Source organism: Thamnophis sirtalis, unplaced genomic scaffold, assembly GCF_051295495.1.
Source record: "Thamnophis sirtalis isolate CommonGarterSnake01/CBP01778 unplaced genomic scaffold, rThaSir2_p1.2 scaffold_5, whole genome shotgun sequence".
In the NCBI taxonomy this organism is placed as follows: domain Eukaryota; kingdom Metazoa; phylum Chordata; class Lepidosauria; order Squamata; family Natricidae; genus Thamnophis; species Thamnophis sirtalis.
This window is the reverse complement of record NW_028261385.1, coordinates 117,154,155-117,171,825: the sequence shown is the minus strand read 5'-3', so window position 1 is coordinate 117,171,825 and position 17,671 is coordinate 117,154,155. Positions and strand designations below refer to the sequence as shown.

The window sequence follows — 17,671 nt, the reverse complement described above, 5'->3', positions numbered from 1 at the left end:
CTCAACCTTCCATCCTCCCAAGGTTGGGAAAATAAGGAGCCAGATTGTTAAGAGCAATATGCTGATATTTGTAAACTGCTCAGAGAATTGTGTAAAGCATTATGGATCAGTATATGAGCCTAAGTGCTATTACTATTGCTAGTAGTATTACATGCAAATTTTCCAACTAAAGCACATATAATATGGGATTCCCATAGAGCCCCATTGTTTAAGGGTTATATAGTAATAGAGATGGAGCAGGAATACATTGCGTTCATTATAAACTCAGTGGGAACCTCACTTTGACCTTTCCAATGAATAATTTATTACAAAAAAAAACACACACTAAAATGTTATTCCTGGGGCTTCTGACATTTCCTGCTTCAACTTTCAGTTTCCAACAATCCTTGCAGTCCATGAAGACTTTTGCCGTTTTCTGCTCCAAATAACATTGAGAGTAAAAAAAGCTTCAACAGCATTTTGTTGCTGCAGTTCGTTCCTTTGACTGAATGCTGGTTTTTGTCCTATCTGCGGTGCACACATGGAAGGAGCAAGCAGCAATCCAGAAATTCAGCCGCAAGAAAGTTATTTTTCCGCTCTCAGTAGGAATTCAAACTAAAACAAGGGGTAAAAGGTCACACAGGCTATATGAGCACAAAGGCATACCGATTTTCTCATACACCACTGGGGCCCATTCCCAGACACATTGAGAAAATCATGTTTCTCAGTTGTAATTTTAATCACAGGGGGGGGGGAAATCCCACCGGCAAAACTTGCAGCAAAGTAAAGAAATACGGCAGATTGCTTCATCAATGTGGTTATGTGGAAAGACTGTGAAACTGAAATAGAATAGTATTTCTTGGAATTACAGTAGAACTGGGGAATTAGAGGCACATCCTTACAGGCATCTGTAAAAACGTGGAAGCTATTGTTGTACTGCTTGTACTGTTGTACTGCTGCACAAACATTATTAGTTTTGAACATCAACTGTAGGACTTTTCAGCAATATGTAATCAAAAAAGTTTTTCATTCACTGTTTAAAAAAAATATTTTATCAGACCAAAAAAGAAAAGATGGTTTGAGAGGCTGCCAGATGTCTTCAATTTCAAGAGTTGGCAGGCTTATGAAACTCGGACTGTTGCCTCCTGGGATGCTGGCGACTTGAATAATCTAGCACTGGTGTTTTGAAGCAACATACTATCTTGCCTTCAAAATAATCAAGGATCTGAATGATCACGCAGATTGGGGAAAGGAGGGTGGTGAAGACATCTCATCTGCTGCAGAAGTGATTCATATTTGCCAGATGGCAAAGCTCCTTATAAGGAGAACTGGTGGTTGAATGGGATTGCTCAAACAAATAGGTCAATTCAATTAATCTCAACTAAACTGAGAGTAAGCTAGCAGTTTATACTTCCAAGGGTATCATCTGAACTTGGTGTTGCAGTAGTCAAAGCCATTTCAGTATTTTGACTTCACTCCACATTCATTCTGTTCTTCATGTCTTCTGGGAAGATGTGAAGAATCCACACATCCTCTAACTGTTGCTTAAAGATGTCTCACTAACTGTCTTTAAGGATATGCCTTCTTCTCAACCCAGCCTATGGCTGAGGCCAGCTAATTTTACACTGAACTAATCAAATCTTTAAATAATGTCTTCCCATCTTCTCCAGATGCAAGCCCCACAATATGTAAGAATTAGGATCCTTCAGTGGCAACCATAGTCATGATATGGCAGGGCTGGGATTGGCTTCAGTTCTGATTGGCTATTTTTAGTTTCTGCCAGTGCTTAAAATCACTAGAGTCACTTTTGACTTGGTGAGCAGAAGTGGTCCCCTCCTCATGCAATGCCTAGTCAGTGTTTATGCTGGTTTCTATAAGTCGAGTAGGATTGGGCAAGACTGATAAACATGTGAAATGAATGCCATGAGTGAGGCAATTTGCACTCATGTTTTGCTTGTCTACAAGCAAAACTACAGAGAATCCTGATAACCCCTTGATCTCTAAGGCTTTGCTGAACAAGTAACAGTGTAAGAATCTTGAGAAAGGTTATTTAACTTCCTTCTTCTTTCATAAAATCATAACTATTGAAATAAATGAACAAAATATGTTTATTAATTTTTCTGTTTGTTAATTTATTCATTCATCCATTTAGTGCACAGAAGCAATTATATAAAACCACTACATAGTGCACAGAAACAACTAAATTTCTGCAACTATTCAAAATGTAGTCAGTTTGGCAAGAATTTCTAGGAGATGTGTTCACAGATATGTCCTACAACTTACAATATGCAAAATCAGAGCTTTTGGACCAAGCTTGCCTTCCATTCTTCAGTTATGAAAAAGTTAGCTTTCTGGCCTGTCCACTCTCAAGTAAAGATTGCATCAAACTTGGGCTAGGTTTCCAGGTTTCCAGGTTCTTCACTTCCATCTTTTCTCTCTCTAATTCTAGTTCTTTCTCTTTTACATGGAAAGGTACACTGGAGAGCAAGATGAGAAAGAAACATAGAGTAATTGCAGCCCAATAACCACAAGCTTAACAGGGTAGGTAGATTCAGCATTGAAGCAAACAGTATATCTCTACATCAGCTTCAGTTAAATATATTTGTTCGGGAAAACATAAGTGAATGGCAAATAAGGGGGGGGGGTCATTAGAAATTAAGTGCATTCACCATACTTTTGAGAGAATGCACAAACAATGTGCCCATAAAGAGAGATGTGTGCCCATTACAGTAAACAGATCTTTGTGTGAACACATGAAGCCAGAGTGCCCAAAAAAGCTTGTGAACTAGTTTAATTTAAAATGTTGTATTTATATAGATAGTTGCTTTCTAACTCAGCTGTCAATTGTCTACTTGTTTTGTTGCTTTTTTTCCAATTTTTTTTAATGCTGTTAGTTTCCCAGATTCACTTGTTTGAGATGAGCAGCCATATGGATGGAACAAATTTTAAAAAGTAAATCGATTTCCCAGTCAGTTCGGTTAATCTCCCAAAACCACTCCTCAGCTTGACATTATATTGACTCAAATTAGGCTTTCCAAGAGATGCAGCTAATTCCAAGGTGGGCAACCTACAATCGTTATCTAAATTTCATAATCTGCAACACTCCCAATCCCTGAGTCACAGAGCAGGGAGGCTGTGGCTGTAGGTCTCTTCCAATCCACTGAGGGGAAGGGCCATGTCTTGAGGAAAATCCCTTTTTGCATTAATATACAGTAGTAGAAGGGCAAGCAGGTGGTAGAAGGTCAGTCTCGCTCTGAGCTGAAGGTGAGGCATGGGATAAACCACGTCCAGCACTGTTCAGCTGATCAGCAATAAACCGAAGAGAAATGGATTTATTTTTTCTGCATCCCCTTCTGTTATTTTCCCTTTCTGCTCAGGTGTTCTTTGCTGATATATTTTTCTGATTCAGGTTATGGACTCAACAGAAAAGTCTGCTGGCATAACTTGTGCTGCCAGTTCCACACCTCCAACATTGCCGTCATCAGGCATCATTTGCCAGCAGAACAATCGCCTGTTACTCTTCTTAATAGGAGGAGGAGGGGGAGTTTACTTTAGTTAGATTCTGAGAATGACAGGTGACTGTCACTAAGGGTGAATGTGGTGGTGGGGAGATGATCCTATTTGACATAACTCTTCTTCTGTGCCTGTTATCTATCCAGATATTTCTGAAAGTACTGCAAACTTGAGTTTGTCATAAACAGGTTATTGAACTCTTGGTAGCCAAGAGCTGAGGAGATGAAAGAGGAGTGATTGGTAATAAGTAATCTCCAAGCAAGGTTACTACAATACTGCAAAGGCCCAGAGTAACAACCAGTCCAATTCTGACCTCATGACTGTCAGTAACCACAGAATACACACTATAGCACTCATCCAGAACTGCAAAACAGTGATTGCAGTGACTCATAAAAGTCATAATCAAAGTGCAATTAGAAAAATAGTGCCTGGCCCAGGAGTATTTTCAGAATATGGTCAAAAAAGATGGCCAGTTGGTGGAGTGCTGAAGATGCTGGCTAGAAAGCAAGAAACTGAGTTCTAGTCTCATCTTAGCCATGAAAGCCAGTTGGGTTACTTCGGGCCAGCCACTCTCTCAGCACAACCCACCTTACAGGAATGACCACAAAGGACAGGAGGAAGAGCTGCTACCAAGGCAACAATCAGTTAAGAGGGACTTGAGTTTGGGTCAAGAAACTAATTTGAGAAAAGATCTTCAATAAGTCCCCCCCTTAACTCACACAAATATAAAGTGAGGGAGGGGGAACCACATTCAGATTTGCAAGATTCTGTCCTATAGCCCAGTGATCCCCAACCCCCGGTCTGCGGACCGGTGCCGGGCCGTGGAGTATCTGGCACCGGGCCGCGCAGCGGCCGGGGGCCATGATCGCTGCAGCGGCCGGGGGCCATAGTTTCTTTCTGTATGCAAATTAGGGCTAACTGGCACAAGGGGTGTTACTGGACCGCTGGTGGCACTCTGACATCACCAGCGGCCCACCGCCCCCGTGTCCAGTGCCGCCCTTCTCATTCCTTTTCAGCACTTCAGCGCTGGCCGATTCCTGAAAAAAACCTAAGAGCGCCTGCGCAGCTACGTAGGGCTAGCGTAGACAGCGCTAGTAGCGTAGCCTTGCACTTTATATTTATGTAATTGTATTTTATTTTGTAAGGCATGTTTAAATACAATAAAATAAAAGTTGTTTAATCAAAACAATCTGATATATAAACAATCAATGTGTCGTCGCGAACAACGGCCCCCCACCCCTGCGCGCACTCAGCGGGCCACGGTAAAATTATCAAAGGCTGACTGGTCCGCGGCGATAAAAAGGTTGGGGACCACTGCTATAGCCCATAGTCCTAATCTACATGGCTTTGATTTCTTAGTATGGTCTACTTTGTAGGCTGAAAATGAGATCTAACAAGAACGATAAAAATGCTCTTTTGGAGAAGTCAAGTGTCAACCCATCCAAAATGTCAAAATGGCTACAGAGGGCAGTGCCCCATGACTAGAGAGGGAGGGGCTATGTCCACAGCAGCCTGAAGGGGCTAAAAGAGATCAGCAATCCAATTGTCAGCAAATTATGTCAACTTGGATACTGAAAAACTTTAGAAGGGGGGCAAACAAAAAAAAGACCTTTAAAATTATCCCCTTTCCAGATATAGTTCCCCCCAAACTATTTTCCTCAAGTAATTAGCAGCAGGAGGGGCTGCTACTATTAGGACCAAAAAATCAATGGAATTTAGATGGCTGCATTTTCATTTAGAGTGCAGTATAAAGGATGATAACCAACTCTGTTGCCCTCTAGTGACATGATGGAAGAATAAGAATACAGTAAAGCTGAACTTGGAATAAATGGTTTTTAAAAAATCTTCCTGCCCAATTTAAATCTGATTAGGCTAGTTCTTTCCATCAATAATCCTTAAATGTACTTAAATACTTTACACTGTCCAGAAGATGCTTATGCCAGTTGTAATATTCTTGAAGAATGCAGCTTTACGAAAAGTGGAATTATATTCTGTGTGATAAAATGAATTTTAGTTCTTTATTTTATTTACATATAAATACCTGTACATGCTTAGTAAAGAAACCTCAGAGACTGGTCTAAGAAAATGAGGGAATTAATTTGAATGCAACTAAAGGTCACAGCCGCAGTTCTGTGTCCTGTAGCAACCTAACAATAAGACTGGCCATGGCAAACATTGTCAAAAACTGTGGCTAGAGTTGTGCGGGATGATTCTGGACTAAGCTGCAGACATATTTTCATGTTATATGATTTCCAGATTCAAAAACACATTTTATTACATAGTCAAGCATAAGGGGCTTAAGAAGTGTCCAGATTCAGTTGCAATCTTGAAACTTCCACTGTGAGCCAAAATTCTTCGTAAGTATTACCTATTTTCTGGATTCATTTTCCTGACTTTGGAAGAGGCTTTAGCCACAATGGGGCGGGGCAAGGGTAGGGACAATCTTGCATCCGGGAGTTGTGGTGGGTGCTTCATCGCTGGAGGTTTTCAAGAACAACCATTTGTCTGGGATGGTATAAAGTCTCCTGCCTTGGGCAGTGCGTTGGGCTAGAAGACCTCCAAAGTCTCTTCATCTCTATGATCTCTATGTTCTATGAAACTAAAAACAGGAAAGTAAAACAAAGGAACTGCATGGGTTGTTAAGGGAGGACCTCACATGACCACGATTCCCGACTTCCAGCAGCTTCCACATTGATTTTGTTTGTCGGAAGCTGGCAGAGATGGTCACCAATTGCAATCATGTTACCACAGGATAGTGCAACAGCTATAAGTACAATGCCGGATTGTAACTACCACTGGTTTGGTGTTATAGTAAGTCAGAACAGCAATTGAATGAACGGTCACTAAACAAGGGTGAACTGTATTAAAAACAATATGTATTTAGCCAGTTTTAAATCCAGTAAATATTACGGGGCAGTTCCACATTTACTTTCTTCCTTTTGTAGTTCTTTACTGTGAAAAAACTTCAAAGAAGGTACTCAAAGCAAGGTTTAAAAAATAGAGATGCTACTAAAGTTTTATAATGTTTATGTTGCTATATATTACATTACAGTGTATTGTAGAAAAAAGGGACGTGATGGCTCAGTGGCTAAGAAGCTGAGCTTGTCGATCAGAAAGGTCAGCAGTTTGTCAGTTCGATTCCCTAGCTCCATGTAACCGAGTGAGCTCCCGTTACTTGTTCCAGCTTCTGCCAAACTAGCAGTTCGAAAGCATGTAAACATGCAAGTAGAAAAATAGGAACTACCTTTGGTGGGAAGGTAACAGTGTTACGTGCACCTTTGGCATTTAGTCATGCCAGCCACATGACCACGGAGATGTCTTTGAACAGTGCTGGCCCTTCAGCTTAGAAACGGAGATGAGCACTGCCCCCTAGAATCGGGAATGACTAGCACATATGTGCAAGGGGAACCTTTACCTTTACCTTATATTGTAGGAAATGTCAACAGCTATTGTAACTAATAATTCAGCAGGTATCTTCTAGAAACAAGGAATACAATTATAAACAATAAAAGCCTACAGAAGAAAATTAATGTTGCTTAAGATATGAGATACATACCTAGAAGTTATTGGCAAACGCTGGAGAGGAATAAAGGTATCTGACCGTTTTTTATATCTAGAGCTATTAAAAAGAAACAAAAGATTTTGAGTAGAGAGGTCCTTGGGTAGGGTTATGCCACTCCCCAATTTAATTATAGTATATAATCAATACCTGCATTAGGAATGTTTGCAATTTCCTAAGCATGGAACAATGATATACAAAAATAAAATCCCCATTTCATGCTAATTGGATGTTAATTGAAGGAAAGTAAGGACTACTTTTTTGTGTGCATTGGCAGTAAGGTGAAGTTTCCAGTTTGCTTCTAATCTTTGGAAAGCCTAGCATTTTCTATTTATAGTTATGCATAAGGTTTTTTTGCCTCAGTTCCAGTTGAAAGCCCATGCAGATGATTGCATAATATATGCTGCTGCATGATATTTCATATTTATATTCTTCACAGTATATTACACCATGCGGGAGAGAGAATTGAGATACAGAATAACCCAAATATTTCATTTTCTTGCAGAAATTCTATTATGTAAAAATAATACTGTCAAAGATCAGTCAAAGTGCTTCGGGAACATAACATGCAAACATTTGACTCATTAGATATCTTACTAAAGCTTATCCAAAACTGTAAAATATTTTCAACAATTTACAGTAATCTGAAAGATAATCTATTCATATAGCAATAGCATTTAGACATATGCTGCTTCACAGTGCTTTACAGCCCTCTCTAAGCGGTTTACAGAATCAGCATATTGCCCCCAACTATCTGGGTCCTCATTTTACTGACCTCTGAAGGATGGAAGGCTGAGTCAACCTTGAGCCGGTGGGATTCGAACTGCCAAACTGTTGGCAGTCGGCAGTTAGCAAAAGTAGCCTGCAGTACTGCACTCTAACCACTGTGCCACTGCAGCTCTGCTTTGCTTATCTTTATAATGCACTTTGTATAAATAATCATCTTTCTGTTATAATTATGAAAACTGCTTGATCAATCCCTGCTTGCATTCAATTCTGGCAGTCTTGGGAACATTCACATATACACAAAGAACTTCCAAAATGTCGCAGATATGCTCCACATCAGTAGGAGACACTCTTCAAGTACAGTAATGTCAGCTATGATGAATATATTTCATAGTAAAGGAACAGAACTACAAATAATCACAACAAATATTTCATTGGATTAATTGGAAGAGTCCTATGTCACTTTCATTATTATAGGCCTGCTTCTTTATCTGCCCCTTTCTCCTTGCCAAGACCTGGCCTCTACTGCTTCCCATCCTCCATAAGCAAAGGAAGTGTGGTGACTTGTTTTTTAAAAAAGAAGCTATCAGATAAGAACTTGCCTCCCAAAATTAACTGGAGATACTGTTGATCCCTTTTTGTGGAAGTCTGTACTTTGTTCAGGAGCAGCAAATGGGTGGTCACCCAGCATCCTCATCGGAATGCCATTTCGGGAGGAAGTTTCATTTACTGGTATTAAAAACAAAAGTAGACGTTAAGATGGCAATCTGGCTGCAGGCATATTTTCTGACATTTGAACAATTTGGTTGTATTTATATTTAGCAAGATGTTATTTTACAAAGTAGTATATTTGTGTATATTATAACACATGACTTTAATTGAAAATATATTTCTTCTTTTGGCTAAATAATAATGAAACATAATATGTCATCAATAATTCAGAATGAAGTTCATTAGCCTCATAGTTTTTTAATAACAAGTTGATGCTTGTTTGCAAAAAAGAAGTCAATCTTATTAGTCCAAAGGTTTGCATCAGTGCTTCTGCAGTATGCCATATCTTGTATCCTACCAATTACTTTCCACCATGGAAAACCAGAGGTGAAATTCAGCAGGTTCTGCCAGGTTCTGGAGAACCAGCAGCAGATATTTTGAGTAGTTCGGAGAACCGGTAAATACCACCTCTGGCTGGGCCCAGAGTGGGGTGGGAATGGAGATTTTGCAGCATCCTTCCCCTGCTGTGCCCACCAAGCCACGCCCACAGAACCGGGCGTGGCTTTACTACCACAGGTAGTAAAACATTTTTAATTTCACCACTGTGGAAAAACCCATATATGGATAGTTGAAAAGTTAATTCTAATGCTTGGAATTACAACCATACTTTAAACTATTATGATTATTTAATGAAAAATAGGTTTCTGAGGCTATACCATTTTTCTTCCTCCCTATAGACTTTTCCAGTGTCCTCTCAGAAGATGTAGCTTTAGTTCGGAGGTGGCTACCATAAAACAAACATCTTTTCCCTGTATGGTAAGTGTGATTACCAGAGCTTGGGTAAAATGTCCATTCTTCAACTGATTCATCTTTTCCTGAAAAAGAAGATAATAATAGCAAGAGAAAGTTGAAGTCATAGATCCCCCCACTCCCAGTCTATGTTTATGCTATCAAGTAATGTAGTCAATATTTTTGAAACACTCATTTTTTTAACCACACAAAGAATGCACAGAGAAATCCCAAGTTTTAATTATAGGATTTCTGTTCACAGTTTTGTTTTTAGCATACTAGATGGACACATGGATATTAAGGTTATAAAGTGCTTTAGATATTATCCAAGCAAGGTGCTTTGGATGAGATAGGGGAATGAACACAATCTCAGTCTGCAAATAATCTCAATTGAATCTTTTCTTGAAATTGCACATCTACCTGTCAGATGATCCTGGGAAATAACGCTACTGGTTTCAGTAGCTGCAAGAGGGTCTACATTTGGGGGGTCTTCATACCTGAGAGCACTGCATAGCTCTAACATAGTGCTTCTTTTTTTAAATAAGTTTTTATTTTATTTTACAGCATACAAAAATTCCAATTTCAATTGAACAGTGTGTTGTCTGGGTACAAATCATTTTAGGAAATAACAATTGAAGTGTTTACAACAATATTCATTGCATTAATATCCATTATATTAATATTAATAACAATAATAATCATACTATTTGTTTAACCAAGTTAACATATCTTCCTTATATCACTGATCCTTCCGTATATTTCCCTGTTTCTGGCTCCTGTTTTTGTCAGCTAGCCATTGATAAAATAAGTCCCAAGTCAAAAAAATATTCAGTTTCTTTCTTTTCCTTAATTGTGTTAGCGTATCCATTTCTGCACATTCTAATATTTTTCTAATCACATCTTTGTCTGTTGGGATCTCTTCACTTTTCCATTGTTGTGCAAATACTATTCTTGCTGCAGTCAATAAACTGTATGTAAAATCAGATATACCTTCCCTTTGTTATACTTGTCTGGTAAAATGTCCAATAAAAATGTCTCTGATTTCAAATCTATATGTTTTATCATTTTTTCCAGCCATGCATGTTTTTTTGTCAAATATGTTTTTGCTTTTTGACATGTCCACCAGATATGATAGTATGAACCAGGTATCAGGTGACATTTCCAACATTTTGCATATTTATCTTTAAACATCTTTGCTAACCTTGATGGCAGAAAATGCCATCTATAAAGCATTTTATAAAGATTTTCTTTTGTATGCAGTAGACACTGTTAATTTATAATTTCTATCCCATAATTTCTGCCATTTATCTAACTCAATCAAATAGCCAAAAATTTTAGCCCATCCTATCATTGTCTCTTTTACTTGTTAACATAGTGCTTCTTAAAGTATGGTCTTAAGGGTCTGTGAAACCAAAATTATTGGGAAAATATTGAAGATGCTTTTAAAAATTTTAAACTCTTCTCACTGTATTTTTTTAAAAATATATATATGATGTCTTCTATGAAAAATACTTTATGTTAATATCTAATGGTTTAAGATTGTTGTTTTTACATGATTCAATAAATGTTCTATGAATGAATTTTTAATATGGCAAATATTGACAAATATAACTCATACAAACAAAAGCTCTTGGGGTCCTGCATAATTTTTAAAAGTGGAAAGTGGTCCTGAGAGCAAAATATTTAAAGAATATTGCCCTAATGGAACACAACTAATGAGCCCATGCTTTGCCTAAAGAAACCTTCCGCTGGAGTGTCTTGAGCAGGTTATGCCACATAAATATATATATTGGCCCAAATGGTCCAGGCATTTGACAGAATATGGCAGTTGTTTTTTTCAGCTGTGTAACTGTAGTATTTTATATCCTTGGCTCTGAAGAGCTCAAATGTTAGCTTGAAGCTGAGATGCATGGCATTATGTTTCATATTTTGATCCTCCTATTGACAGAGCAATGACAATGAAGCTTTCTGCTACCAAGATTGGGAGGCATATTGGAACCATCCTGTGCGTGGGCCTTCCTCTCTGCTGGAAGAGGAACACTTCTGTATTATACTCTGACCCTTAGCCACCCTCCCATGGAGCATAAATCACTACCTTGGGGATTAATCAGACAGTTTTTGAGAGAAAATACTGTGGCTAAGCAAAATGTCACTTCCCTCTTATTCTGAGGGCACCATTTTTGAAAGCCATAAGCTGATATCAAAGAGCCTTCTGCCTCCCAGCCAGCTTACAACTTGGCTCTCTGCGAGCTCATAAAATCCCTCAAAAGGAAATTGGCTGAGGTTAGTGTGGGAGGGCAGGGAGATGAGAACATTCAAGGGAAAAGACACACACACATGTATAAAATATTCTGATTGGAGAAGCACTGCTGTTTTTTAACCAACATACCACTTCCATTTCAATTGTAATAGCCCTGCCCTGTTGGCTGGACAGCAGGTTTGCATTGGGAGAATTAAACGTTTCCAACCAAGTGCCAAATAATAAATATAGCCTTTTTTATATACAAGAGAAGGTTATAAGAATTTTAACATGTAAATAGAAAACATGTAAACATGTAAATAGAAGTAACTGAAAAAATAGGAGCACAAAGGGCACCCGTCTGGCCTTAAGGCGGATGGGCGCCACTGTAGGATCCAAATTTAGGGACATAGGGTGCCCTGACAACAACCCAAGGCATTATCGAAGACATCGGAAAATTCAGACAGGAGGGAATCAAGGGAGGAAGCCAGGCGTAGGGAATTGATGCCTGTAATGGAGAGGCTGAAGGCTCGAAACCAGTTGAGCCCCAAAAGGGAAGCTAGGGGGTTGCGGACAACGATCAGGGGGAGAAGGCCCTTAAACCGTCCATATTGGACGAGGAAGGTGCCGCAACTCACAATGGGAATGGGATTGCCTTGGTAGTCCCGAAGATGACAGGTAGTTGGAGATAGGTGGCTCTGATGGAGGTGTGGCAGCAGGGCCTTAAGTGTGTCCCAGGACATAATGGAGTGGGCCAAGCCCATGTCCCGCTCCATGGAGCAGGGGCGGCCATCAAGGAAGACACGGAGATGCATCTTACCCTGCCCCCCCAAAGAAGAGGAAGCAGAGTCAAGCATCCAGTCAGGAAGCGGGCCCTCCAGTTCAGAAATGGCGTAGCACCCTTGGCGGGCGGCAGAAGGCGCAGAGGCAGGCTGGCAGCCGGTAGGAGCAGGCACCCTGGCAGGGCGAGGGTCAACAGGAGTTGAGCAGCAGATGGCTGCAATGTGGCCCTTCTTCCCACACTTGCGGCAAAGGGCTGAGCAAAAACGGCAGGAGGACCTGAAGTGGCGGCTGCCACAGCTGAGGCAAGCACCGCCACCCTGGAGGGACACAGTTTTAAGGCAGTGAATAGAGAGATCGAACTCCGACCGGGAGTCATCGGGTCCGAGCTGGCAATGGACAGATGAGTGAGGCAGCGAAGCCAGGGCCGATGGAGGGAAACGGCAGAGGTCTGGAGTGGACTTCCCGGCCATCTCATAGGCGCACGCCTTGTCCACAATGATCTTCAGGGTCAGCTCAGCCCGGGACAGAATGCGGCGGTGGAGGTTGATGTCAAGGAGGCCATAAATGAACTGTTCAAAGAGGGCGTCATCCAAATCCATGAACTCACAGTGGATTGTGGCGGCCCTCAGAGTAGCCACATACTGGTTGATGGATTGGCCCTCAGCCTGGATGCACCGTCTGAAAAACTGATGGTGGGCGTAACGCGAAGGTGTAGGCTTGTAGTGTAGCTTGAGCCTGGCCATCAACAGGTCCAAAGGCAAGGTATGCATGGGCGTAGGAGCAGACAGAGGCCGCGCAGTGGCGAACATCTCAGGGCCACAGTAGTGGAGGAAGATGCCTCTCTTCCTCCCCTCAGACAAGTCCATGAGATCGTGAGTCTGCAAGAAGACCGCATCCCACAATTCCACCTCAGGACGGAACACGGCAAAGACAGAGGTGGCAGCAATGGTGGGGATGTGGACGGGGTCTGTGTCACTCATCCTCGTTGCCAGTTTTAAGTACTCAGGCACAGAGGAGAGGGTTCTTCAAAACAGGCTTTATTTTCAACAGCTAACACTTCAGAACAAGAACAAGAACAAGAACAATGCCCACCTGACAGCTATTTATACTTGGAACCAATCGGAGGATGGCAATTCTCCCGCCAGCCGACAGCCGCGCCAGAGCCAATCAGATCTTCTTCCAGCTCTGGCTTCAGCTGTCGGCTGCGTCGGGGAGGACGCAACAGTGGCTGCCTCTCCAACTCCTCTCTTAGACAACCAGAGGTAACTCCTGCAAGAGTTAGCCAAAGCCCTACCCAAAAGGAGCAAGAAGTCACTCCTTCTACAGACAGCTCAAGCCCAAAGACACCGGGGCACTTATCTGGTTGTGTTGTAGGCCCGCAGTGAGCTCTGAGTGAATCGGCTCCAGAAGCTCCAGCTACGGCCTGTGAAAGGTTCTAGGAGCTTCCACCAGGTGAAGCTGCAGAGCCAACAGGTCCGTCCGACATGTCCGAAGAACACCCTCCGACTGAACTGCACAGGTCTCGCAGAGCCACCAAAAAGCCCGCCTACCTGCGTAACTACGTCACAAGTCAGTTGATTCCATCTAAGAGGGGAGGGATGTTAGATATTAGCAACTGTTATAATGGTTTCCACCAAGGTCCTCTGTTCCGGTAGGAACAGAGATTCAATCTCATTGGTCAAAGGGTCTGACAGCTCCCTATAAAAGGGCTGCTGTCAGACTGATCCTTGCTGGATTGTGCATAGTTGTTCTGTTACAATAAAGAGCTGTTGTTGCCTAAGCCTGAGTGTGCCTTTCCTTTACCCAATCTAATAGGAACGATCTGTAAACCTGTAGATATTTATTTCTACAGTTAGAAATAACACCAAATAATTCAAATTAGGGAAGAGTTTCCCCCTGAATCCTTCCCATCTGTAGCATGTTATTATCACTATTCTATTTCTCAACAGAGTTATCCTGGCTGCAAAATAACACATTCACCATTTGCATTTGCATCTGCTATTAGTATATACAATTAGGAAAAAATCAGACTCAAAGATATGAATAATAAATAAATCCTATAAAGTACAACAAAAATAATCATACATTATTTCTTTCAGTGTTCCTCAGTTTTACTTACTTGGTAAGGGATCCTGTTGTTTGAACCTATCTATTTGGCATGTTTCATCTACAAAATACTGTTTTTGTGGAGGACTACCAGAAGGGTCAGGAAAGGCTGATAAAGTAGAGTTTGATTTTAAAGAGGGGCCAGGCCTGATAAAAACAAAATTGTCTTATTAATTACAAAAACAAATTAATGTTAAATAAATATTTGTTCATCTGCCACATACGCTGAAAGCTCTCTGGAGGCCGGACTTGGTGTCTCTAGATATTCTTGATTGTTATTTTGCAGGAAGGATGGCGATGTGGGGTCTACTGTTGACGATTTGCTTGGCTCTGAAAGGTAATGAACAAAACCAGGTGATTGACTCTATTTAGATATACTGAGGATACCTGAAGATATGGCCAATTAATTAGAATAGCAACAACTCTGTTGTGGAATATGAATTATCTATTGTAGAATCCCTTTACAGATCATGCTTCTTTTAACCCGGTGTGATTTTAAGTAATGAGAGGCTAAGCAAAGCTGGATCTGAGCAAAAGAGTGTGAAAGCATTAGATATCAATACATGATTCATTCCCCTCCCCTTGGTACCCCAGTCCATAGTCCAATCATATATCTCCACAGCTGTCAGGTGGGAGACATCTTCAAAAATCATCATCAGGTTGGTATGCTGGACAGTTGGCCTTGGCGGGAAACTCCCCTCCTTCCACATGCGCAAATGAATGGTGTGAGCAACTCCCAATTAACAGTCCTCCTGCACAGATTATTAAGAGCTCAGGTGGCACAGTGGTTAAGGTGCAGTACTGCAGGTCACTTCAACTGACTGTTATCTGCAGTTCAGCGGTTCAAATCTCACCGGCTCAAGATTGACTCAGCCTTCCATCCTTCCGAGGTGGGTGAAATGAGGACCCAGACTGTGGGGGCGATATGCTGACTCTGTAAACCGCTTAGAGAGGGCTGAAAGCCCTATGAAGCGGTATATAAGTCTAACTGCTATTGCTATTGCTATTTCCCTCACCCAAATACCATGCCCTCCCTCCCCGTTTCAATGGCAGCCAAAAAGCAAGCAGCAAAACAGAGGCTGAGACCTATAATCTCTCAAGGACTTTGGATTTCATTAACTGTGGGGATTTTCTGTGTCATCTTGTAAAGATAGGCAACTCCATTCTACAACTGTTCCTATAACTGCAGGATAGTCTCAGAAAGTCATGTTGTGTCTCCCACATTGTTTAGCTTCTATATGAGATGAGACCCTCAGAGCATGTGACTCTGATTTCCTCACTATGCTGCTGGGATCCAGTTCAATATGCCTCATTTCCATTGTCTGATTTTGGAAAAGCAAAAGATTAGGAACAAGAATTGTTTGAAAGCAGGTGATGATGAATAAAATGAAGAGTAGATGTTGAATTATTGCTGGCTGGAATGATTTATTTTCCAGGAGTAGGCCTATAGCCTATTTAAAATGGGATGTAATCAGTCTAAAACAGGCACATGAAGCGTGAAAACATTTTTAGATTCAGTCTCTTTTTATAAGTTTTAGTGGTTGTTATGCTTAAGTCTGCTATGCTTACATAAAATCGTTTCTGATATTTTCTCCAGCTCTTTCAGCAGAGGTCCCTAGGGCACAAGAAGGACAAAAGAATATAACTCTTCCTTTTCTGACAGTCAACCAAAAAGTGGAAGCTGTTGCAGAATAAGAAGCTCATTTGCCAATGAGATTGGTTTGGTTGATGTTTCAGAGAACTGCATCTTCATCTAAGACCACTGATACTAATTCCTAATAGTAATGTCTTGACATAGAGGAACGGTCCAGCTTCAGAGATTGTGGATTGTCCTGGAGGTTGGTGGAAGAGGCTGGAAAAACACTTCTCATGAATTTTCTTTTCAATGTCCTTCATTGTTGGTCACTTTTGTTGTAAAGGGTCTTCATACCTTTGTTTACTTGTTGTTGGTTTGTTCAGTTTATAGGGCTGACCATCTCACAATAACACCTCTGGGCATCTAACTAAAAACACAGTACAAAAATAAAGATCAACACACTTAAGGGTAAAAGCCTATAAGAGCAGCTGAAGGCAAACACAATCAACAATGAAATAGCAACAACTCACAGGCTCCAACTCACCTGTTGATCTCAATGCCATCATTAAAGGAGCCATGAGTCTAGGAGACCCTCTACATCAGGGGTGTCAAACTCGCAGCCCATGGACTGGATGTGTCACACGTTGGCCACGTCCACCCCTGGTTTAGTGAAGAGGGGGAAAGTCAGTGGTGGGTTCCTACCGGTTCGACCAAACCGATAGTGGTTTGGCGGCCTGGGTCACTAGAACTGGCCGTGACCCAGGCCTGCCATGCCCCCAAACCGGTTCCCCAGGCAGCACCACCTTGTTTTTCAGTTCTGTGCATTCGCAGAACAATTTTAATTGCACTGTGCATCAAGGGCACGCATGTGCGGCATGCACACAAGCAAACCGGCAATAGTGCCTGCTGGAATCCAGCCCTGGGAAAAGTCATGATACATCATGTGACAACATGACACCGTGAGTTTGACACTCCTGCTCTACATTGTGCACCAGTTCTGTTTGAGGTGGCACCACCCTATCCAGAACTAAAGGCTCTAGAAGTCTTGTTAGAATTGAACTGCAGTCTATTTAGTTAACACTTTTTGTAATTATTATTGGGTAAATTAAGAAAACCACTTCAGTTATATTTTTCTAGAATACAGACAGAATACAAATGAGGGCAAGAAAAATCATTTCTGGAGATATATTTTCCAGGGATTTATGTTCCTGTGACTTGAGCCATTGGAGTAAGTCTAAACTGATCTCCTGCAATATATTTATTGAACACACTGTTGAGGTTTGCAGGTACATCCCTCTTGCATTCAGTCCATGAATGACTAGGCCAGAGTCATTCATTTCCTATTTAGAAGAAATAAACCTATTCCAGTAAAACAAACAGTGTTGAATACAAGCAGATATAATGCAAGCAGATACACAAGCAGATTTAATCAACTGGTGATCTTAATTGGAATTCCATTCCTGGTCTCTTAGAAGCACACCAGTCTCTCCTTTTCTCGTAATTCCTTGAGACTGTTTCCCAAGATAACTTACCAGTCATAATCTCCTGAGAAGAGAGGACTCTGGGTTTCCTTTCTTTTCATCATTGCCTAAGTGGCACTCAGAAGGTCTTGCTCATCTGCAGAAAGCATATGCCTAAACCTTATGAACAGGCAGTGGTGGTGTAGATCTATCACCTCCAGTTCAAGAGT

The 17,671-nt window shown here is 41.1% G+C and overlaps 1 protein-coding gene across 1 annotated transcript; it reads right to left on the bottom strand.

Annotated features, from left to right (window-relative positions):
- Positions 1-2,086: 2,086 nt before the first annotated feature.
- SPATS1 (spermatogenesis associated serine rich 1) lies at positions 2,087-17,671 on the bottom strand. The gene is made up of 7 exons (XM_087715154.1): positions 17,514-17,671; positions 14,630-14,735; positions 14,419-14,552; positions 9,205-9,363; positions 8,380-8,506; positions 7,049-7,111; positions 2,087-2,456 (listed from the first exon to the last, which is right to left on the bottom strand). The coding sequence occupies exons 1-7, from the start codon at positions 17,518-17,520 to the stop codon at positions 2,312-2,314; spliced, it is 741 nt and encodes a 246-aa protein (XP_087571280.1). The 5' UTR covers positions 17,521-17,671; the 3' UTR covers positions 2,087-2,311.